We start from the raw sequence: 24,129 nt of genomic DNA, 5'->3' as shown, positions 1-24,129 counted from the left end.
GGACCTAAGGGGCAACATTTTCACGCAGAGGGTGGTGCGTTTATGGAATCAGCTGCTAGAGGAAGTGGTGGAGTTACAACATTTAAAAGGTATCTGGATGGACATATGAATAGAAAGGGTTTAGAGGGATATGGGCCAAGTGCTGGTAAATGGGATTAGATTAATATAGGATATTTGGTGGGCATGGAGGAGTTAGGCTGATAAGAGTCATAGAGATGTATAAACCCTATCTTTTATCTCCTCAACTCAGGAAACAGTTTTGTTGTACTTCCTTCAGGATAAGTATATCCTTCTTTAAGTAAAAAGGCCAAAATTGCATGCAGTACTCGAGGTCGCCTCTACAAGTACAGCGAGACATCTTTACTCTCCATTACATTTGTAATATAGGCTAACATGTTATTCAGGAGAAAGTGAGGACTGCAGATGCTGGAGATCAGAGCTGAAAAATGTGTTGCTGGAAAAGCGCAGCAGGTCAGGCAGCATCCAAGGAACAGGAGAATCGACATTTCAGGCATAAGCCCTGCTTCAGGGATGAAGAAGGGCTTATGCCCGAAACGTCAATTCTCCTGCTTCTTGGATGCTGCCTGACCTGCTGCGCTTTTCCAGCAATACATTTTTCAGCTCTAACATGTTATTCACCTTTCTATTGCTTGCTATACCGTTTCATGTTACTATTTGGTGATTCATGAACAACTGCACTCTTATCCCTCTGAGTGCCCACTTTTCCCAGTTTCTAGATTATCAATATCCTGGTTTAACTTTTATTCTCCTACCAGAGTGACTGGATTCACACTTTAAAGCATTGTATTTTTTCCCGTGACCTACCTTGCTGGACACACTTTATCAACCACATATGCGCGTGCACACACACTTTTTTTTTCTCTCTCTCTCTCTCACTCACACACACTCACACACACACACACAAATCTATAGGGTGAATTTGCATTTGTAAATCTATTCTATTTTGTTCAAAAAGCACACAATCTGTAGGTTAAGGACACTTAGCCTCAGATCTTCGGGTGACCGTCCTCCAAGGTGGACTTTGGGATACATAGCAATGCAGAGTCACTGAGCCAGGTTTGGTGCCCATGAGGATGACCTCAACCTGGATCTTAGGTTCACGTCACACTACAGGTGTCTCCACTAACTATACACTTTCATACACGCACTCTTACACACGATTACACGCAAGACCCCCTCTCACAAACACACACACACGCACGCATACATACACACGTAGGTCTATGGGGTGAATTTGTATTTGCAGATACTAGAATGATTTTTGTTCAAAAAACACACAATCTGTAAGCAGTCAGTGCATGTAACATTTTATAAATTCCTCTTTTGGGAATAGAACCAGTCTGACTCAAGGTTGGGATACCGACAGACTCTAACCTCACACCTTTAATGCATTGTCTGAGCTGAGATATCACTTTTTTTACACTGATAAACCTTAAGTTATCTCAGGACTGTGACTTGAAAGAAGTTCTAGGATTTACATATTAATGAATTGAGGAGGAGAAAGTGAGGACTGCAGATGCTGGAGTACCAGATTTGAAAAATGTGGTGCTGGAAAAACACAGCAGGCCAGGCAGCATCCGAGGAGCAGGAGAATCGATGTTTCGGGCATAAGCCCTTCTTCAGGAATCAATTCCTGAAGAAATTCGTTAAGAGCCACTAGGGAAATATCAACAAACTGCAAGAAGAATTTTGTTTTGATGCTCACTAATGTCTAGTTTTTTTTTTCTAATTTTTACAAGGCTAGGGATTTAATAGCTCTGCATCATGACAGTTATACAGCCTTTGCCACCTTTCAAAACTATTCCCATAAATTCTTGACTGACATGCTATGGACTGGCATTGAGTTTGTTTGGGTTAAGACTGGGCTTTCCCCAGGTATGAGTCAACATTTTATTTCTGGAAGAAATTGCTTGTTGGAATTGGGCATTGGCCGGTTCCTGGCTGTCATTTTGAAGTCTGCAAAGTCTTCATAACTCTGGAAAAATCATGAGCCTAACTTACGAGACTTAAATGTTAGAGATAGAATATTCTTTAGAAACTGATTGTCCTAAATATCTTCATATTATTTGTAACCAAACTTTAATCAATTCTTCTTCAATTCCTGAAGAAGGGCTTATGCCCGAAACGTCGATTCTCCTGCTCCTCGGATGCTGCCTGGCCTGCTGTGTTTTTCCAGCACCACATTTTTCAAAACAATACTAATGAATTGAAACTTGCATCCCCATTCAAAGTGATTAAAGACTTAACAGCAATCTAGGTTTGTTCAATATTTCGCATCAGTTGTATGACATTTTGATCTTTTACTATAAATTCTGTGTTTAATGATCCTGCCCCACTAGCTACCTGACGAAGGAGCTGCATTCTGAAAGCTTGTACTTTGAAATGAACCTGTTGGGACTATAACCTGGTGTTGTGTGATCTTTAACTTTGTCCATTCCAGTCTGACACGGCACCTCCACATCATTGCTGGAAAGATACTAGTTCTTGTGGGTCTGTCTCTGGAAAACAACACTACTTGGTTCATATTTTAGAACATGTCAACATCACCCATTTCCATTGACTATGCTAGCACTAAATTACTCTCCAGAACAATTTTGCATTGATTTTATTTGCTACTGGAAAGAACGTGTTTAACTAATAAGATGAATTGCTTTAAGAACTCTTGTCTGAAACTTTCACTGAATACTTATTCTGCATATTCTCGTAAGCTCTAGTAATTTTTGGTATGTTCCATTATATACATGGCTATTTATTCATCAAATAAAATTGTTTACATAATTCTATGAAGTAACTTGGCACATTTGTCTTCGTTAAAGGTGCTGTGAAATGTCTGGGCACTAAACAATGCTATCTAATGGTAATAGTAAAGTAGGAAATCCAAAATACAAAAGTATGTTAAAGATGGAATTTTCTTGCCACAGCAAACATTTATTGACATAACAATAATTGTGTAGCCAAGAGCATAGATTTCAGGTGAGAGGGGAAACATTTATAAAGGACCCGAGGAGTAACTCTTTATCGCGCAGAGGGTGGTGCATGTATGGAGTGAGCTGCTATAGAAAGTATTGGAAGCTGGTTTAAAAAAAAGTATTGGATAGGCATATGAATAGGGAAGGTTTGGAGTGAAATGGGCCAAATGCTGGCAAATGGGACTTGGTCAGATTGGGATATCTGGTTGGCGCAGACGAGTTGAACTGAAGGGTATGTTTCCATGCTGTGTGACTCTTTAAATAATCAAACTTTCCGATTCCTATTTCGATGTTTACATCGCTATTATTAGACCTGAGTTTTGTTTTCATCGTGACAGTTTCCACGTCTGAAACAGAAATACAGTCTTGGGCTGTTCCCTTAACAAATGCAATGTTTACACGATATTTATGAAATCTATGAGTGCTTACAGTTGACAGTTGAACAAATGTTTCTTTGTGAAAATCAAATATAGTTTAACCCACATCACAGGCCCATCAATTTATGAAGAAGGTAGGCATTTTACTTCTAAAAATCAGCTTGGAAAATGGATAATTTACCTTGGCAGACTCAAGATTGTCAGGTGACCTGATTTTCCAATGTCTGTACAGACAGGGATTAATTCATGTTCTGGGGATGTCTCTGGGAAGTTAATTAAAATGCAAACTACCTTGCGAGGTGCTGATGACTCTCCCTCTCCATTCCAATTAAAGTGATTCAAAATAACAATATCTGATGCGACTAAACAGTCTCAAGGAAATGGAAATGCAAATAAAGGTACCGTTGATGGGAATATTAAACATTCTGTAGTTTGTGAAAACTGCCTAGTCCATCCGAGTATTTGTGTGGACAATGGATACACTAATCCTGTAGACACATGACAAGCATTTCCTATCACAAGTCCTTTCTTAATTCAAAAGGACAGCCCAGGATGGATAGCCTGCCATACACAGCTTAAAGAAGGAAGACTTTACACTCAACAAAAGGAAAAACCGTGGCCTGAAGTTTAAGTACAGGCAGAGATGTTGGTTCATTTTCTTCATTAGAGGCTTGACCATATCTTCAACTAGAAATAAAACAAAAGCCTGTTGTTGCTTGGATTAAGAAACTGAGACTTAATCACTAGAAACTTGCATTGTCTTCATGGAACTGAGAAGGAATCCTCTGGCCGCATTGTTTCCTCCTCAAAGACTTGTAATAGAAGTGACATTTTGATACTTTAATATATATATATATGTACATGTGCCACATCTCTTTTCCACTGTGGGTATGTTTTGCATGAATGAGTAGATGCTGAGAAAATAAACATTTAGCGTTTCTTTTAAGTTAAACCTGCAAAGAACCTTGTCAGTTGTCCTTTATCTTTGAATGGGATGTGGGTGTTGCTGACAAGGGAAGCTCCTTTTGCTTATCCCTAGCTGCCCTTGAACTGATTGTCTCCCTGGGCAATTTCAGAGGGCACTTAGGAGTCAATCACTTTGCAGTGAGTCTAGAAACACAATGTAGGTCAGACCAGGTAAGGAAAATGATGAACCAGATATGTTTTTCACAGCCGTAAACGATATCCATTACTGAGAGTAGCTCCACATTTCAGATGTATGAATTTCATTTAAATTCCACCAGCTACCAGTTCTTTATAATAAAATCTCGTTGAAGTCAGTTGAAATGAAGGAAAGGGGGGAAATTGAGTCACATCATTTCTGCATCTGTAACATAATTAAGTGCTGTATATGTTGCCAGTGGTGGACTGTGTCTTCGAATCCATTTCAACTTCTCTGCAACCTTTGCCACTTTTGACTGCATAGTCACCTCCTCCATGTTTCTTCCATTGGTGAATTCAGTGCCACAGGCCTAACTTATTTGAACTTTCACCTATCCAGTCATAACTACAGCCGGCCATTTCATACACAAACCACTCTCTGTGTAAAAAGGTTGCTCCTCATGACCTTTGTAAAACTTTTAAAAATTTAAAAATATGACCCCTAGTTTTGAACTCCTCTGGTAGGAAAAATATCTTGACTATTCACCTTTTTCTGTGCTCCTCATAATTTTATAAACCTCTATAACATCACCCCTCAAACTCCTATGCTCCAGTGAAAGAAGTCCCAGCCTCACCTTATAACTCTATTCCTCGCATCATCCTGGTAAATCTTTTCAGAACCCTTTCCAATTTAATATCATTCCAATAGCAGGGTGACCAGAACTGCACATAGTACTCCAGAAGAGGCCTCACCAACATCCTGTAGAACCTGAACATGATGTCCCAGTTCCTATACTCAAAAGTCTAAGCAATGAAGGCAAGCATGTTAAATGACTTCTTAACCACTTTGTATACCAGTGATTGAGAATTTCAAAGAATCTTGCACCTGAACCCCTAAGTCTCTGTTCTACAGCACTACCCATGACCCTACCATTAATTGTATAAGTTCTGCCCTTGTTTGTTTAGCCAAAATGCAATAGCTCACATTTATCCAAATTAAACTTTATCTGCCACTCCTCAGCCCATTGAGCCCATTGATCAATATCTCTTTGTAATCTTAGGTAACTTTCTGCACTATCTGTGAGACTACCAATTTTGGTGTCATCCACAAACTTACTAACCCTGCCTCCGATATTCTCATCCAACTCATTTATATAAATGACAAACAAATGTGGACCCAGCACCAATCCCTGTGGAATACTGCTAGTCACAGGCCTCCAGTCCAAAAAACAACCATCCACCACTATACTCTGTCCTCTACCGTCTCGCCAGTTTTGTATCATATTGGCAAGCTCACCCTGAATTCCATGTGATCTAACTTTACTAATTAGTCTACTGTGCAAAACCTTGTCAAAAGCTTTAGTAAAGTCCATGTAAATGTTTACCACTCTTTGGCCTTCAACTCAAAATATCCAGCATCATTTTTAGATGTATCCTGAAATCAAGGGTACTGTAAATTGACAGAAATTCCCAATGGCAATTAATTTGCCCTGAGGCAGGGTTTATTTTTCATGCAGTATTTTTATAATTAATGGAAAATGTGTTAGAAATTTGACTTGCACTGAATGGAATGGACAGTTAAAACTTACAAAATTTTGCGATACATGCACTGTTGCAAAAAAGGGGCATAATTGAAGCAGAGCCCCAGGTCCATGTGCTTATGCACTTCGGATGCCATCTAGTGTTCAGTTAACAACATGCAAGTACTATATATCAGGATACAAGGTGGAGTGGTAGTGTTCCAATCTCTGGGCTAGAAGACCTGTGTTCATGCCCCATCTGCTCTAGAGGTGTGCCATAACACAGCTTAAGATGCTTTTAATCAAACATGTTCAGACATATTAATACACACCTTTACAGTAGCTGAGACTTGAATGCAGGCCTTCTGGCGCAGAGGTCGGGGCATTACCACTGAACCACAACAACCTTCACATGACACATCTGAATAGGTTGTTTTAAAATATCTACATGGTGAAATTAATCATCTCTTGGAATGAGCCTGATTTAACAACTGAAAAGTATCAAGAAAATTCAGCAGCTAATCTTACAATAAGGCTGTCAGAAAAAGAATAGCTCTAACTCTCTACCAGTAATATATATATATGGACTGTTGGGTTATCCCAACACAAAAATCATAATGAAAATTCCCACATTTAAGTCCATCTTCAAGTCCAAATACTTGGGAGGTATCCTTTTACATCACAATTAGTGAAAGATAACTGGATGGTAATTTCTCAGTTCAGCCTTATTTTTTATAGTTCACAAGTAATCTCAGCATAAGTATTTCACTGGTATTTGTTCTTTTTTAATAAATAATTCTTCATGAATACAAATCAAAAGCCACAACTTATGTTTATATAGAATTTTGAACATGGATGAAAGTTAGCCCAATATTTTGTTAACAAAGATATACAATTTTCACTGTTCTTTTCTCAAATGTCATTATTTAAACAAATAATTGAAATTATGTAGTAATAACTAACTGCTTTTATTTGTGCATCTTCTGGAAGAACCTGATATTAACAGGAAAATATACGACAAATGTCATTGCTGTATACATTCTGCTAAGTTAGAGGTTTATTTAAGTGCACATTGCTACACTTATTCATTTTTTAAAATATCTATGCCACATGGACATCCTGGTTAGACTTCTCTTGTGTGTCATCAGAGCATTTTTCAGGTACTTCTGACAATTTTCTTTGTTTTTTTTCTACTAAACACAGAGATCTATATCCATGAAGCAAGTTTCTTTTAAAGTTATTTTTAATTTTCAATCATGTCTATAATTTGAAGAATATTTAATATTTCTGCATCACCCTTTTTTCCTGTCCTCTGTACCTTTTCTTGATCTATTAATTTCCAACAGGATTGGGCACTTCAGTATCAGGACCAGTGGAAGCTCCAAACCCCCACTTGCCAAGAGCCAGATTGGGGAGCTATGTTCCCAGAAGTGGACACCTAATTGGTCGTACCTATGCTCACCATCTGTAGTGCTCTCTATACTGCAGGCAATAATGGCAGGGCTGACAGCTCTAGAGCTTCAGCAGTCCCAGTGAGAAAAGTAAGAGCCCTTGAGGGTATCTATTTGAAACACCTCAAAATGCAGGCCCCTGGAGGGATAAAATTATTATCTGGGAGTGGATGAGGCATTAGGCTCCTCATTAAGGCAAGTATGACCTTTGTTGTTGGTGGCCCCCTTTTTGGGCAATGGTATGCCTGTTTGTCTCAGTTATTTAAATTGGTTTGTTACTTAAACCTTTATTCAGTGAGCAGCCAATCCATTTCCCAGCCAAATATAAGAAGCCCCCTGGGTAATGGGAATATCTTGGGAAGTTGTCCTGATGCACTGCCCCACTATTTTGCCACATCCCTAAATCCAAGCCCACCACTCTGCATTCAGCAAGGTTCTCCCCATTGTTCCTCAGCATTACAGATGTACAGAAAGCACTTAGAGCAACAGAGATCATTCTAAACATAGTAGACTATTTGTGAGCACAAGTCTTAAAGAACCGCATTCATTTTACAAACAAAAAGAAGATTGAGAAGACTATCGTCACACCTGCCCAGTTCAGAATTAGGTTTGTTATTTCTTTTATCTTTGATGATAGAATGATCAAATACAAAATAAATGATCAAGTAAAATTAAGGTCATAAGATTGTTTTATCCACTGAATTCTAGTATATTCATAAATTCCCAGCTAATATTGACTGTTAACACCTGTATAAAGATAGACACATCACCACCATTTTTAAGTATTAAGTAATATTGAAAGTTAGAGGAATAAATATTCTTCAGAGCACAATGGTTCCTGTGCTAATGTGACTCAAGGCTCACCATCTGGGTTATGTTGTCAGAATTGACTAATGCAAGCTGTAAAAGTTTAATCTGGTATGCCATTTTATATGCAGTACTAACACTCACTTGATAAAATTATATTTTACAACAGGTGTTAACTCATCTCTGCTGTGGAAATATTTTAAATAAATGCAATATACATTCACATATATTAACACACTAATTTTGAAATCTCAGAACCTATGGATTTGAGACTCAATTCTGAAATCATGCGTCATTTTCTGGAGAAATGTGGCCAAATTCCACAGCTCCATTTACAAGTTTGCTGACGACACCATCATTGTAGGTCATATCTCAAACAGCAACGAGAGAGAATACAGGAAAGACATTGAGTGCTTAGCGGCATGGTGTAAAGACAGCAATCACTCTATCAACGTCAGCAAAATAAAGATGCTGGTCACTGACTTCAGGAAGCAGAGTGGAGGGCACACCCTGTCTGCATCAATGGTGCTGAGGTGGAGATGATTGAGAGCATCAAGTTCCTGGGAGTGGTGACCACCAACAATATGTCCTGGTCTACTCACATCAACACAATGGTCAAGAAAGCACAACAATGTCACTGCTTCCTCAGGAGGCTAAGGAAATTTTGCATGTCCACATGGACTCCTAGCAATTTTTATAGATGCAGCATAGAAAGCATCCTACCTGGATGCATCACAGTGTTGTTTGGCAACTGCTCTTCTCAAGACCACAAGAAACTACAGAGAGTCATGAACATAGCCCAGTCCATCACGCAAATGAGCACCCCATCCATTGACTTCATCTATACTTGCCGCTGCTCCGGGAAAGCAGCCAACATAATCAAAGACCTCTCCCACGTCTCTTAGACTCTCATTCATCCTCTTCTGTTGGGCAGAAGATATAAAAGTTTGAATACACATTTGAGTAGATTCAAGAACAGGTTCTTCCCCGCTGTTATCAGACTTTTGAATGGACCTCTTCAATGTTAATTCTGTTCTCTCTATCTCTCTCTCTCTGCACCTTCTCTACAGCTGTAACATTGCATTCTGTTCTACTACCCTGATGCACTTTGTGTGGTTTAATCTGCTTGTGTAGCATGGAAAACAACACTTTTCACTGTATTTTGGTACATGTGAAAACAATAAATCAATCAATCAAATATTAGTGCAGCTAGCACCAACAACAGTTGCCTCCTGAAAAAGTGGTAAAACTCTGATGGCATTCAAATTGTTGATGTTATGCACAGTGTATTACAATCTACACCCATCAATATACACCCATCTTGACTTCTAAATAATTGGTATGATGGAAAGTGTTCAGTCTCAAGAGGCCCTGTGCCAGTAGTGTCCTAACTCATTTTCTTTAGAAGTTATTTTGCATGGGAGTAGTAAATTCTGTGATTTGGACCACAATGAATTCTGTGTTTTGGAAGTGAAATCAATTCTATTGTTAGGACAATGATGAATTCTGACCTTAGATTCAAGCATAGAATCCATGAAAAATATATCATAAATGTTATGGTTACGATTATAATGATATCTGTGGTTACGACTTTTATTCTTTCCTGTGATGTGATTATCACTGTCAAGGATGTAGTTGCTGCTCATCCCTCCTCACACACGAAACAATGGTGGTTAGCCACATTTGTGAACTAATACATCCCACTGGTTACTGCATTCCATGATTAGGATTATAATGCCATTTATAGTTGAATTTGTAAAGAGCTCTATGGTTAGATTTATAACTAATTAGTTGGGTATGTAGAGGAATAATTTGTAATGGTAGTGTAATTTGGCCAAACTTTTAATTATTTTATATAACAATCATAGTTATATGAAAGTCTGAGAAGTACATTGACACAAGTTATTTTTTAGATCAAACACTTACTAAACTGTTGTTAATGATTTGCCTGGCTTGAATTTAATCAGTTAACTGAGACAGTTCCTGCTGCATCTCCATGCCAACCATAGTCAAACAAATCAACACTGATGTTGTGTGAATTATTCTTTCCTTTCTAAAGTTAGTTTTCTTGCATTATTGTCCCGATGAATGTAAGATGAAGAGCTTTCATTGCAATTTTCTTTTTAGCAACGCTTAGGTTTTGTACTATCAAGCAATAATTGGACTGTGTGTTTCCAGGTATCGAAGAAGCAATTTTAACCCCCAGTTGAGTTAGATTGAGAGGCTATGGTGTTAAAAAACCTGAGCGCTGACCATATCGGCCCATTTCCAATTTTACCAGAAACATGATGCGAAGGTGGAAAATCAATTCAATTCAATGAGGTGGATTGGCACTTTGAATAAAATAGCGAAGCTTCAAATAATGGCCCAGATTTTCTGATGAGTAGATAATAATTTTCCTGTGTAGATGGGAGTTATGCATCAAGAATTTATGGAATCCCCAATGTTATCTTACACTCATCGGGACAGTATTGATCAGGATATTGAAAATTCCAATGACCAACACTTGGAACCCTCCAAAAGTATCAACTTACATCGGAGAATTCAGAGGATTCCACTGCAGCGAGTTGCCCAAGAAAAGTTAGAAGATTAAGTACCCAGTCTAACTTCTGGAGAACAATTTGACTGACACCACAGCTCACCTTTCACCCGTCAAATACATTTTTATAGGCAATATGATTTAGCATCACAGAAAACCTTTTGTTGTGAAAGGATAACTTGTTAACAATCATAATTCTACATAAAATAAAACTACCTTATTGAGGTCCGAGGTGATGCAGAAATAGAATGTATAATATGATCCATATCTTAGCTGTCCTGGTGTTCAAAACATTATTCAGCGTTTTCAAGAGCGTTTGTGCTGAATATTTACTTCAGTTCACAAGTCCTACCACTGTACTGAAGTTTGGAAGGATGTGTGGGAGTGTAATGCTGTTATAAAACTGGATGTGCAGACAAAAGTTGCAAATTTAAGAATCCTACAATGGGGGAGAGATTCTGGAAAAAAGTAAATATTTCTGCTGTAAGTCTGATCACTTGTTGACTGCAGTTTTACAACTTGAGAATATGCAGCCTAAGGCGATTCATCTTTAAATATTGTGGTTGAGTGATCAAAGACAGAATCTGTTTCACAGAATTGCAAAAATGTAATAGCACTGATGGAGGCCATTTGGCCCATCATGCTTGCACCAGCTCATTAATTGAGCATCGTTCTGAGTGGAAATCTTCTGCTTTTTCCCCATATCCTTTATCCAGATAATCATCCAATGCCCTCTTGACTGCCTGAGTTGAAGCTGCCTCTGCTATACCTCCAGGCGGCACATTCCATACCCTAACTAATGAGTGAAAAAATGTTTCCTCACTTCCCCCTTGTTTCTTCTGCAGACTATTTTAATTTGGTGTTCTCTTGTTCTTATTCCTTTTACAACAAGAACAGCTTCTCCCTGTTTACTCTATCCAAATCATTCATAATTTTGAAAAGCTCTACTAGATCTTCTATTTGCCTTTTTCTCTCTAAGGAGAACAGTCCAATTTCTTCAATCTATTTGGTTAAGATTAAGAAACACTCAAGGGGCTACCATATCACTGTGTTTTAATTTTCATTCATATTGGGAATAGAGGAACAAATGGTGTAAAATTTACAGCCAAATTAATGAACTTCAGAAGACTGCGATGGTGTGACGACAAAGGGAAGACAGAATTCTTGAAAGAGTGTACAAGAGGACTTTCTAGATCAGTGTGTTTCTAACAGAGTCATAGAGTCATACAGCACAGAAACAGATCATTTGGTCTAACCAGTCCATGCCGACCATAATCCCAAAGTAAACTAGTCCCACCCACCAGCTCTTGGCCAATATCCCTGCAAACATTCCTTATTCATGAGGGAGGAAATAGTTTTGGAGCCAGTTCAGGAGAGTGATAGATGAAAGTGGAAGGTGCTTAAGTCTGGAAGCGTCTGGGAAACAATGATCGTAATGCCATCAAGTCAACAATATCAGTGGAGAAGCACAAGGAATAATCAGAGGTCTAACTTCAGCAACTTGCAAAGGATTCTGCCTAAGTATTATAGTATGTAGTAATGACCTAAACCTGGATATCCATGGCATAATTTCAAAACTTGCAGTTGACACAAAACATAGAATAGAAGCAAACTGTAAAGAGAATAGTACCAGATGCCGGGAGATAGACGTAATGATAAAAGGCAGATGAAATTTAACCCGAGGAAATATGAAGTGATGTTACGAAGAATGAGTAGAGGTGATATGAACAATTTCAAAATGGGCACAGGAGCATAGAAATTTGGACATGTACTTATAGGCATTGAGGGGAGCAAGGCACATTTAGCAATATATTGAAATGGCACATACAACCCTAGCTTTATGAATACAAGTATATAAAAGTGGAAATTATGCTTAAGCCTTATACATCACTGATTAGAGCTCACCTGGAATATTGTGGCCAGCTGGGAACCAGACTTATGGAAGTATATCAAAAACAGGGAGAGGTGCGGAAAAACATTATCAACCCAGTTGAAAGGATAAAAGACTTTTGGTGATATGGAAGGACTAAAACAACTCAGTTTACTTTTTTCAGAGCAGAAAGGTTAAGGGAAGGTTCAAAATCATGCGCCAAAACCATGAAATGTTTTGATAACAGTAAATAAGGAGAAAATGTTTCCAAGGCAGAAATGTTGGTAACGAATGGACTCAGATTTTAGCAAAGGAATTAGAGGTGACAAGAGCAGGGAACGTAGTATTACACAGGAAGTTGTTGCTCTCTGGAATATTGTTGCTGAAGCAGGTAGAAGCAGATTCAGACTCGAGTAAATACTTGAAGGGAAAATCTTAGAGGCTATAAAAGAGTAAGAGAATGAGGTTAATTGAACATCTCTGATTTTACATCTGCAGTCATTTTCTGGCTGCAACAGTATTCTTTTAAAAATGTGTATTTTGGAGTTAGAAGTTAACATGGGCCACCTTCTCATTCAGTCTCTACTGAGTAAAGGAGTAGAAGCTTACACTTGGGTGAACAATATGGGATGATGATCTGAAATTTCCTAAGATAATTATCATCAACTTTTATAGTGAATCAAATCTATTGTACATTAAACATAACTGAAAATGAATCCTGTTTTGAATTCTTTATTAATGCACACATACTCTTTCTCTACAGTTTTTCCCATATGGAGATGCATCCAAGTTTGCTCAACATGCCTTCAGAACCTTTGATAAAAACGGTGATGGGACGATCGACTTCAGAGAGTTTATTTGCGCTCTCTCTATCACTTCAAGAGGCAGCTTTGAACAGAAGCTAAATTGGGCTTTCAACATGTATGACTTAGATGGTGATGGTAAAATTACAAGAGTTGAAATGTTGGAGATCATAGAGGTAAGAAAATGTTCCACAAAGTTCTTGAAATAACTTCATGAAGTCAGGTATCCTGTCACTAAGTCACTATTATTTACCGTGCATCGTAAGTGACACTGATGCAGACATCTCAGAGGCAGCTTCTAGAGTGAGCAGAGACCCTGACACCACTGTTTGTATCTGTCAGCCAAGGCAGCCTGATTGGACCAGCCCCAGTCAGGGAACTCATTCTATTTTCTCCACCTGGTTGACCTCGTACAAATCTCTACAGTTCTGTTCTTCAATATCCACTAACTTGTATTTATTTATATATTGTATCTCACTGTTTTAGGTCAAATACAAAGCAGTCAGACTTGCCATTTTCCCCTGCAATTTAAGTATAAACATACCTATGATAAACACCATGACCAATGAAATCATACACCTTTGGCCAACTATGTCTTTGCCAATATTAAATGAAAAGGCAAAAACCAAACACCGAACCACACTTATCTCCTGCTATGCCCTGGCATTTTAAATACTCATCAAGATGCTTCTTAAATCTAACACAAGCATTTACCTCCACCATTGTCTCAGGTAGCATGTTCTATATATAGGAGTGATTTTTTATTTTCCCCTCAGATCTCCTTTAAATCATTTACCTTAAACTTGTACCCTCTGACCTTAGACACACTGGCCATGGGGAATATGTTCTGACCACCTAATCTGTCTATGTATGTCATAGTTCTGCGTATCTCAACCAGATCCCCCCTCAGCCTCCTCTACTCCAAGGAAAACAAACCCAGCCTATCCAAGAGGTTTATTTGGAGGTACTAGCTTTCGGAACGTCGCTTCTTCATCAGGTAGTTGCGGAGGTTAAGATCATGCTCACAGAATTTATAGCTAAAGGGGTCCAGTGTCATGGAGATGTGATGCAGTAAACAATTTTAGATTGAGATATGCTGATTTCTGTTCTTTGATATGTAAATCCCAGAATTTATTTTAAATTACATTCTCAAATTAGCTCAGATTTTTAACAATAAGTGTGAAGTTTGTCTGTGTCTCAATGCTATGTCAGACTGACAAATCCTCAGCTATAAATTCTGTGAGCATGACCTTAGCCTCCACAACCACCTGATAAAGGAGCAGCGCTCCGAAAGCTAGTGCTTCCAAATAAACCTGTTAGACTATAACCTGGTGTTGTGTGCTTTTTAACTTTGTCCAACACCGGCACCTCCAAACCATGCCAGTCTATCCAGTCTCCCTTCATAACTGAGACTTTACATCCCAGGCAATATACTGGTGAATCTCCTCTGCACTGTCTCCAATGTAATCATGTCCTTCTGATTGTGTGGCAACCAGAAATGCACACAGCATTTCATCCGTCGCTTAACCAATATTAAGACCTTACAAAATGCATCACCTCACAATAGTCGGGATTAAATTCCATTTGCCATGCTTCTGTCCAATTTACCAGCTGATTGGTATCAGAGTGTAAACTGAGTTAATTCTCTTCACTGTCAACAATACCACAAAATTTTCTGTCATCTGCAAAATTACTAGTTATATGTTCTACATTCACATCCAAGTCATTAATGCACATAACAAACAGAAAGGTTCCAGTTCCAATCCCTGCGATACACTGCTGGTCACAGGCTTCCAATTACAAAATAACCTTCCACCATCAGCCTTTGCCTCCTGTTTGCAAACAAATTTTCCACCCAGTTTGCCAACTTACCTTGGATCCCTGTACTATCAATCAGTCTCTAAAATTGGTTCCCAATCAGCCAATCCTTTTACCCTTTGTCACTTTTTAGCCCCGGTATCATCTGAGGAGCTTTGCCCCTGGATTTAGGTTTGTTCCACTCTGGTCCTGCTGCTGCTCCGAGTAAACTCAAGACTTGGAACAGAAAAATTATTATTTTTCCACTTGGTTGTTCAATGTTCAATGTTTAATGTTCAGAGAAGAGACAAAACAAAAACCGCTGGAATCCAAAGTAGACAGGCAGGAGGCTGTAAGAACACAGCAAGTCAGCCAGCATCAGGACACGGAGAAGTCGACACTTCAGGTATAACCCTTCTTCAGGACTGGGGGTGAGGGTAAGGAGAGCTGCAGATAAATGGGGGGAGGAGTGGGGGAGGGTTTTAGGTGGTTAGAGGGGCGGAGTGATGAAGTGATAGGTGAACACAGGTAGAGGGCTCAACGTTGAGTTCTCCAATTTCAAATAACTTCCCTCCCCATCCCCCGTCACCCTTTCCAACCCTTCCTCCTCCCATCCATTCCACTTACTGACCTTTCTTTCCAGCCAGCAAACTGATTAATTCCTCCTATCGACTAGATAATGAAGGGGAAGTGTAGGCAGGGAGCAGAGGATGAGCACAGAGGGACAGGTGGTCTGAGGTGCATTTGTTTTAATGCAAGAAGTATAATAGGTAAGGCAGATGAACTGAGGGCTTGGATTAGTACCTGGGAGTATGATGTTATTGCTATTACTGAGACTTGGTTGAGGGAAGGGCATGATTGGCAACTAAATATCCAAGGATATCGATGCTTCAGGTGGTATAGAGAACAAGGTAAAAGAGGTGGAGGAGTTGCATTACTGGTCAAGAAGATATCACAGCTGTGCTGTAGGAGGGCATTATGGAAGAATCGAGCAGTGAGGCAATATGGGCAGAGCTCAGAAATAGGAAGGGTGTGGTAACAATGTTGGGGCTGTACTACAGGCCTCCCAACAGTGATTGTGAGATAGAGTTACAAATATGTAGAGAGATCATAGAAAGAAGGAGGAACAACATGGTGACGGTGATAGAAGATTTTAATTTTCCCAACATTGACTGGGATTCATTTAGTGTTAGAGGATTGGATGGAGCAGAATTTTTAAGGAGCAGCCAGCAGGATTTTCTAGAGCAGTATGTAAATTGTCCAACTCGGGAAGGGGCCATACTGGACCTAGTGTTGGGAAATGAGCCCAGCCAGGTAATTGAAGTTTCAGTACAGGATTACTTTGGGAATAGTGATCACAATTCCATAAGTTTTAGGATACTCATGGACAAAGACGAGAGTGGTCCTAAAGGAAGAGTACTAAATTGGGTGAAAGCCAACTATACCAAAATTCGGCAGGAGCTGGGGAATGTAGAGCAGCTGTTTGAAGGGAAATCCCATTCAATATATGGGAGGCTTTTATAGAGAGAGGTTGATTTGAGTTCAGGAGAGATATGCTCCTGTAAAAATGAGGGATAGAAATGGCAAGGTGAGGGAACCATGGATGACAGGTGAAGTTGTGAGACTAACGAAGAGGAAAAAGGATCTGTACATAAGGTCTAGGTGACTGAAGACAGACAAAACTTTGGAAAAAGAATTAAAAATTATACAATAAATGGAAAGGTCCTGGGGAAAATTGATGTACAGAGAGACCTGGGTGTTCAGGTCCATTATTCCCTGAAGATGGCAATGCAGGTCAGTAGAGTGGTCAAGAAGGCATACAGCATGCTTTCCTTCATCGGACAGGGTATTGAGTACAAGAGTTGGTAGGTCATGTTATAGTTGTGTAAGACTTTGGTTCGGCCACTCTGGAATACTGTGTACAGTTCTGGTTGCCGCATTACCAAAAGGATGTAGATGCTTTGGAGAGGGTGCAGAGGAGGTTCACCAGGATATTGCCTGGTATGGAGGGTGCTAGCTATGAGGAGAGATTGCATAGATTGGGATTATTTTCATTGGAAAGAGGGAGGTTGAGGGGGAACTTGATTGAAATCTACAAAATCATGAGAGGTATAGACAAGGTGGATAGCAAGAAACTTTTTCCCCAGAGTGGAGGACTCAATTACTAGGGGTCACAACTTCAAAGTGAGAGGGGAAAAGTTTAGGGGAGATATGTGTCGAAAGTTCTTTACACAGAGGGTGGTGGGTGCCCAGAATGCATTGCCAGTGGAGGTGGTAGGGGCAGGAACGATAGCATCATTTAAGATGTATCTAGACAGATACATGAAAGGGCAGGGAGCAAATGGATACAGATCCTTAGAAAATAGGCGGCAGGTTTAGATAGAGGATCTGGATCGGCGCAGGCTTAAAGGGCCGAAGGGCCTGTTCCTGTGCTGTAATGTTCTTTGTTCTTTGACTAATCAGCCTGTACCCTTTACCTTTGTTCACCTATCACCACCTCACCACTCTGCCCCTCTCCCCACCCAAAGCCTTCCCCACCTCCCCATCCCCTTAGCTGCAGCTCCCCTCACCCCTACCCCCAGTCCTGAAGAAGGTTTATACCCAAAATGTTGACTTCTCCATCTCCTGATGCTACCTGGCTCGGTGTGTTCTCTCCCAGCCTCCTGCATCTCTACTTAGTGTTCAAAAAACCATTTTAAAAAAAATAGGAAAACCATCGTATTGATCTCTTTGATATTGATTGCTTCATCAACCTTGTGGAAAATTGAAGAAATGAACTTTCAAACCCTGACAACGTGCCAGTATTGATATTGCTATGTATTTCCACTCATGTGTAAATGCTGAGTTATTATTGACACAATGTTTTGGTTGTGTGCTGCACACCAGTTGCACACATGGGAAATTCATTTGGGCTGGTCATGTGGTCAAATAAATCATGGATAGTTTGGCCCAAAAGCACGTACAGCTGATGGTAGATGTAGATTCATGATGCATCCCCTGTTACCTACTTCAACATACACTCCAACAGCCCCAAAGTCATTAAATGATCTCTTTGTAGAATTAGGATCATGAGTCAAAGAAGCTGCCAGTGATGTCAATGCAACTCATTCATTGTTTGCACCTTTACAGGACAATTTTCCAGCCAGTGTACCTCATTATTGCATCCTGTGACTAATCAGGATTGTGAACCAGATAGATCATGGTCTATTTTTCATCTGTTGTTGCCTGTGTTCCTAAGATAGATCATTTCAGTTCTTTATAGTAAAGAAAGGGTTAAAGTTAGAAACTGCATTAAACTCTACCCACTCTGATGTGTAATTCTGGCTTGGATGAGGATACTGCAAAACATCTTAGGATCTATGGAATGTAGATCTAGATCTATAGATTTCATTGTCTTCTTAACACTGTCTCATAATTTCATGTACTTGCACTGGATAGTTATCATGGTGTCAGCTCAGTGATTGATTTCCCCCCACCATTATAAACCCATTAGGTGCCTTGACCTGGTCAAAGGAAAGAGGTTTGGTGCAACAATCTTCTACCTACAAATACACTTCTTGGCTCACAGATCGTGTGTTGTGTCTCCACATTGGGATTACTTTTATCTGACTGGGGTGATTTGTAAGCTGTGCCTAAAATGGCAATAAAGTTGTGGATAGTGTGGTTGAAATCTCAAGTATTTAATAAATAGAGTAAATTGGTCTTTTGTACAGTATGAGAACAATTCAGGTGATAGAAGAATATGAATAAATGAATTACTCCATAGAATCAAAACCTTCAGGGTTAGTATCATTAGTCTAGTAAGTAATCCAGATCTTGCGGTCTGTGGATCATGTAAAATTGGATGTCTCCCTGCCCTTACCCCAACACTCCCCGCCCACCCCCCCCCACCAACATCCACCCACCAAAGTTACACATTAGTACCTCCAAAAAGTCCCACTTCATCAATTCTGTGGGAATTCGATGGGAAGTTATACTTATTATGAGCAATTTCCCAGCTCCTTAGACCATGTGTGAATTTCTTCAACTCTGACTTACTGAGGAGAAATATGCCTAACATCAGACAAATTAAAACCATGCTTAACTCCTGCAACTGAAATGTGTCTCCAACACCGATGCATCTACCCCACACCACTTTTTAATCCAGCCTCTACTCCCCCCGACCAAACCGCTGACACCCTCCTTACCACCTGACTCGGGATGAACTCGGATTTCACCAGTTTCCTCACTCCCACGTTTCCCCCCCCCCCCCCGTCCCAACCCCACCCAAATCCAGCACACTGATCATGGCATCGACCTCCATTTCCAGAGGTCACTTTATGTACGGACCTCAGACACCTTCTAAGCCAGAGAGAAATGTGGAGGAAATGCTGCCCACCATTCCAAATCCTTGACCCAACTTCACCATGCTACCTCAATACCACCCTATCCCACTGCCAGTCTACCACACCGCTATTCCAAACAGAGCTGCCCTAGCAGACTGCCACTAATCACTGCCACCTTCTAGGATGGCAGTTTCCCAGCTACCCCACTCACACTCATTTACGAATACTCTACAAATGTTTAAATGCCCCAAAGACTTACAGTTGGTTCATTAATGAAGACTTAACCGAATAGAGTAGTTTGTGTAATAAAAAAGTGGTTGACCTAGCTTCGCAGGACAATCCTGCATTACGAAGAAACACCCCAATGGTTTGAAGAGCCTGAGTTTGGAAATCCACTCTAGAATGCAGAGCCAGGGTATAGTGGAGAAATTTAGGGACAGGAGCAGCAATCAGCAGCTCCTTTAAAATCCAGGTTTCTGTTTCTCTTTGTTTTTCACTCAGTATGAGACATAGCCCATTATAGACAAATGGGAATGTGGTTTTGTCAATGGTAGTTGAAATTCACTAGCTAAAGAATGTAATAGAGTGAGTCATCCTGTCTTTTCTCTCACCCCCCTCCCCCCACCTTGGGAAAGTGATTGGCTTTAACTTAATAGTTCCCTTTTTGAAAGGAAGAAGGTTATGTGTGAAGGGAAAGCAGGTGTGAACTTAAATTGCACCATTTTGCATCACAGGAAATTAATGCTGCACTATGCAAGCTCTATATAAAACTAAAGTGTGAACATTTAAGATAATCCGGTCCGATATCCTGTTGAAATTTATAAACATGTCAAATATTGCTGTCAGATATCAAGTGTTATACATTAATAACCCCCTTACAGCATGTGTTATTCTGTTCTTTAATTCACTTAATGTCTCAGGTTTAATAAGAGTGAAAGCCTGAGTCATTGCCGACAATTACATAAAACTGAGAGCACAGAAACAAATTGTTCAACGCAGCAGTACAATGATGGTGCTTATGCTGTTTGTGAACCTCAGTCCACCCTACCTGATCTGACCCTATCAACATAAATTTGTTTCTGTCACCTTCCCTCATTTATCTGTCTTCTCCTTAAAAGCTATGAACTTCACTTTGATTGCTCCAGATGTGTTCTATATACTTGAAGCATGTAGTTAGAGCACACATTTCAAAACAGTACAAAATGTATGTTTTGCTTTGATTTTCACTTTAAATTAAATAATTTTTTGCGTGTGTTCTATGAAGGCTATATATAAAATGGTGGGAACTGTCATAATGATGAAAATGAATGAAGACGGTTTGACGCCAGAACAACGTGTTGACAAGATTTTCAGTAAGATGGATAAGAACAATGATGACCAGATTACATTGGATGAATTCAAAGAAGCAGCAAAGAGTGATCCTTCAATTGTGTTACTCCTGCAATGTGACATTCAGAAATGAGCCGTCAGTAATGCATATAATGGACTGCACAAAATTCAGATGTTTCATTCAGTTTGCAGCTACATCCACACACACAGACACACAAAAACACACACACACACACACAAAAACAAAGTGCTTGGACTATCTTTAAATGGACTTGCTTCTTGTGTTGAAACACTTGTGTGCATGAGAATGTCATATGCAAAAAAAGGTTTAAATTAATATGAAAACTGCCAAAAGTGAAGTGTGCGCAATTTCATTACCATCTTAAATTCATTCTTTGGAGGCCTGTTTATCAGTATCGTGTTGCATTAAAATAAGCTATTATTGTTCATGTTCCACTGGGGCTTGCAATGTGTTTCACTTATTGGGAATGAAACTAAAATCCCATGTCAAAGAACCTGTTTATAATAAACTATTTCTTTTCCTCTAATCATTGTATCAGATCTGAAACATTAATTCTTGGCAATATTGGTGATGGAATATATGATCAGAGAACAGTTAGCATTACAAACTAACTTGCTTCACAAAAATGAATGCTATTAGTGTCCAGTGAAGTTTTTCCCTCAGTTCTTTGAATCTTGAAATGTCATTGAGAAAAGACTAAATACCTCTGAAAACTGCAGCAATATTTAGCAGAAAATGGATTCAGCATCTATAATTAGCGAGTTACTCAAACGTGGCGCTCAACAAATTCTTCAACAGACAAGACGATTTTTAGGAACAGGCAATTAAGGATATCCATTGGTAAGTGTCTCTGGCCTCAGCTTAGCTTTTTCCTGCAATACCTAAAGTAGCAACTCCACTTTATAAATTGTCACCAGCTATGAAAAAATGTGATAGCGAATTTTTAAACTGTTTTTACAGCTTTTCCACTTGCACCTTATTGGCAATTGAGACTTTTATTCATAAAAATACAATAGACATTTTAATTGATGTCATTTAATGAATGTCATGTCAGGAGAGAGAAGAAAAATGTCAAACTGCATCAGTAGGTTTTAAGTCACAAAACATACTATCCTTTTTAAAAGGGGAGAAATAAAGCCTTGTTTTGTTTACTACTTCATGAAATGTGGTATTTAAGAAATCTTGCTTTTGATCTAATGTCAATGCTAAAATAACTGTACCATAATTTGTAACTCACTTGAAAACAGTTGGAGTCATTCTTGATAATGCTGTTTCCCAACATTCTCCCTTGCATTGCTAAACTGGTTTAACAGGGAAGTATACTCTACACAGTGTCCCATACCATACAAGAAAATGCACCAGCATTCATTTTTATTTCAGCCACCTGGTCATGATGATTTTTAGCCATTTAAATGATTTTAATTGTGAAATAATGCCACAGTATGAGATGTGTTCAAACAAGAGTTTGCATCATTGCTGAAGCAAGGCATGATGTTTCTAATATGACTATGTCTATTCCACATCAGAAATTCTACCTCAGCGTATCTGCTGCTGAAACACTCATTCAAACTTCTGTTACTTACACACTTAACCATTCCAACGCACACTTAGCTGGCCTCCAATATTTTACCATTGGGAAAGTTGAGCAGTACTTAAGTTACATGTCTCCTATTTAAACTGTGTCCTGGGGAGATAGTTTACCCATCTTTCCTTTGTACACTGGAGCCCAGTTAAGCAACATCTCGATTTTAAAATTCTAGTCCTGTCATATTTCCCATGTCTTCAACTGTTCCCGCCTCTCAGTTCTCTTCCAGCCGCAAAACCTCCAAATAAATTTGTGTTTCAACTGTAGCCTTTTCTGCATCCCAATTTCAATTCCTCTATCAAGCCCTAAACCCTGGAAGACCTTGCCTAAGACTCTATAACATTCTTTGAAAACGTACCTTTTTACCAATGTTTTTAGCCATCTTTCCTCATGTGTTCTTCAATGGATCACTGTAACATTTCTCTGAAGTACTTTGGGATATGCTATTACATTAACAACACATTATAAATTGGGGGCTGAAGTTCTGCTCTTGTACAACAATGACATAAATGTTTTCTAGGGTTGTTTTAACTGGTCTTTTCATCTCATTTTTCTTAAAAAAAAAAATTTTGTCTTAGTAATGTCTATTCAAGGGAATTTTACCACAATATTCAAAAGTCAGAACTGGTCAGATGGCCAGTTCTTTTATAATTTCTCTTGCCCTCACAGGTTAGAGGACAGCAAGCATTTTCAGAGGATGTATTCATTTTATGTAAGATCGTGTAAATCACCCAGATTCACTGACCACATGCATACTCAAGTAGCTCAACTTAAGTACCTTGGGAATTTCAATAAATGTGTGCATTTTTGCTGAGTCTTTGGCCAAGCAGGCACCTCTGCATCTTCAGGATTACACTTTCAAAGTAGTGTCTGGTTGCAAGGTCATCATTGGTGCTCATACACAATGGCCAACTGGTACACAGCTATAATCCAATTTGGGTTTCAGTAACTGACTGGGAGTTTTGCAGATTTGTTTATTCCTAAACCAAGATATATGGCCTTGAGAAATGAGAGTCTCGCAATATTTTTGATTCTACTTTGTATCTACAAGTTAGAGGTATATGCATGAGATGCAACCAAAAGTAACCTGTAAAGTTGACATTAAAACTTAGTTTGGTGAGAAGTTTGTATGAAAATGCAAAGTACGTTGTAGCAAGGAATCATTGGGACATGCACAACTCATATGGTGCTGCTGGTTGTGCTTTCTTCATAATCTCTGTTAAGTGTTTCTTTCAGCTGTGTACTTTGTATTCAACATGCTTACCACCTGCTGGCAAACTAGTATGCTGCTGTTCTCTGGAAATGGTGCCTTTCAGCATGAAATTGGAGACCTTTCTTTGTGCAATTGCACACGTAGTTTAGACATCTGTTAAACAGGGAGGGGAATATATCAACTGCGCTACTATGTTCACAGAACCTTATTTGTATCATCAAACTTTTCTTCTCTTATTTTCTGCCTAATCCTTCTCCTTCCGTCGGTCATGGAGAGGCTTGAAAAATATTTGAACTTCACCCAAATAAATAGTTGTTCCACTATCCAGGCATTCGCTTTAAAAGCATCATTTGGAGATGCCGGTTTTGGACTGGGGTGTACAAAGTTAAAAATCACACAA

The 24,129-nt window shown here is 39.2% G+C and overlaps 1 protein-coding gene across 2 annotated transcripts in view; it reads left to right on the top strand.

The window, feature by feature from the left end:
* The window catches only part of LOC122540991 (visinin-like protein 1), a 113,648-nt gene extending 89,780 nt beyond the window's left edge, over window positions 1-23,868 (top strand). For both annotated transcript variants that reach the window (XM_043677402.1, XM_043677412.1), the window contains exons 3-4: window positions 13,419-13,634; window positions 20,845-23,868. In XM_043677402.1, coding sequence (XP_043533337.1) covers window positions 13,419-13,634; window positions 20,845-21,042 — 414 coding nt within the window. In that variant the 3' untranslated portion in view covers window positions 21,043-23,868. The remainder of the gene's footprint in view (window positions 1-13,418; window positions 13,635-20,844) is intronic.
* The last annotated feature ends 261 nt before the right edge of the window (window positions 23,869-24,129 follow it).

The sequence above is a fragment of the Chiloscyllium plagiosum genome, chromosome 3, assembly GCF_004010195.1.
Source record: "Chiloscyllium plagiosum isolate BGI_BamShark_2017 chromosome 3, ASM401019v2, whole genome shotgun sequence".
Classification (NCBI taxonomy): domain Eukaryota; kingdom Metazoa; phylum Chordata; class Chondrichthyes; order Orectolobiformes; family Hemiscylliidae; genus Chiloscyllium; species Chiloscyllium plagiosum.
Note: the sequence above shows the minus strand (reverse complement) of the source record. Positions and strands in the feature narration are given on the sequence as shown.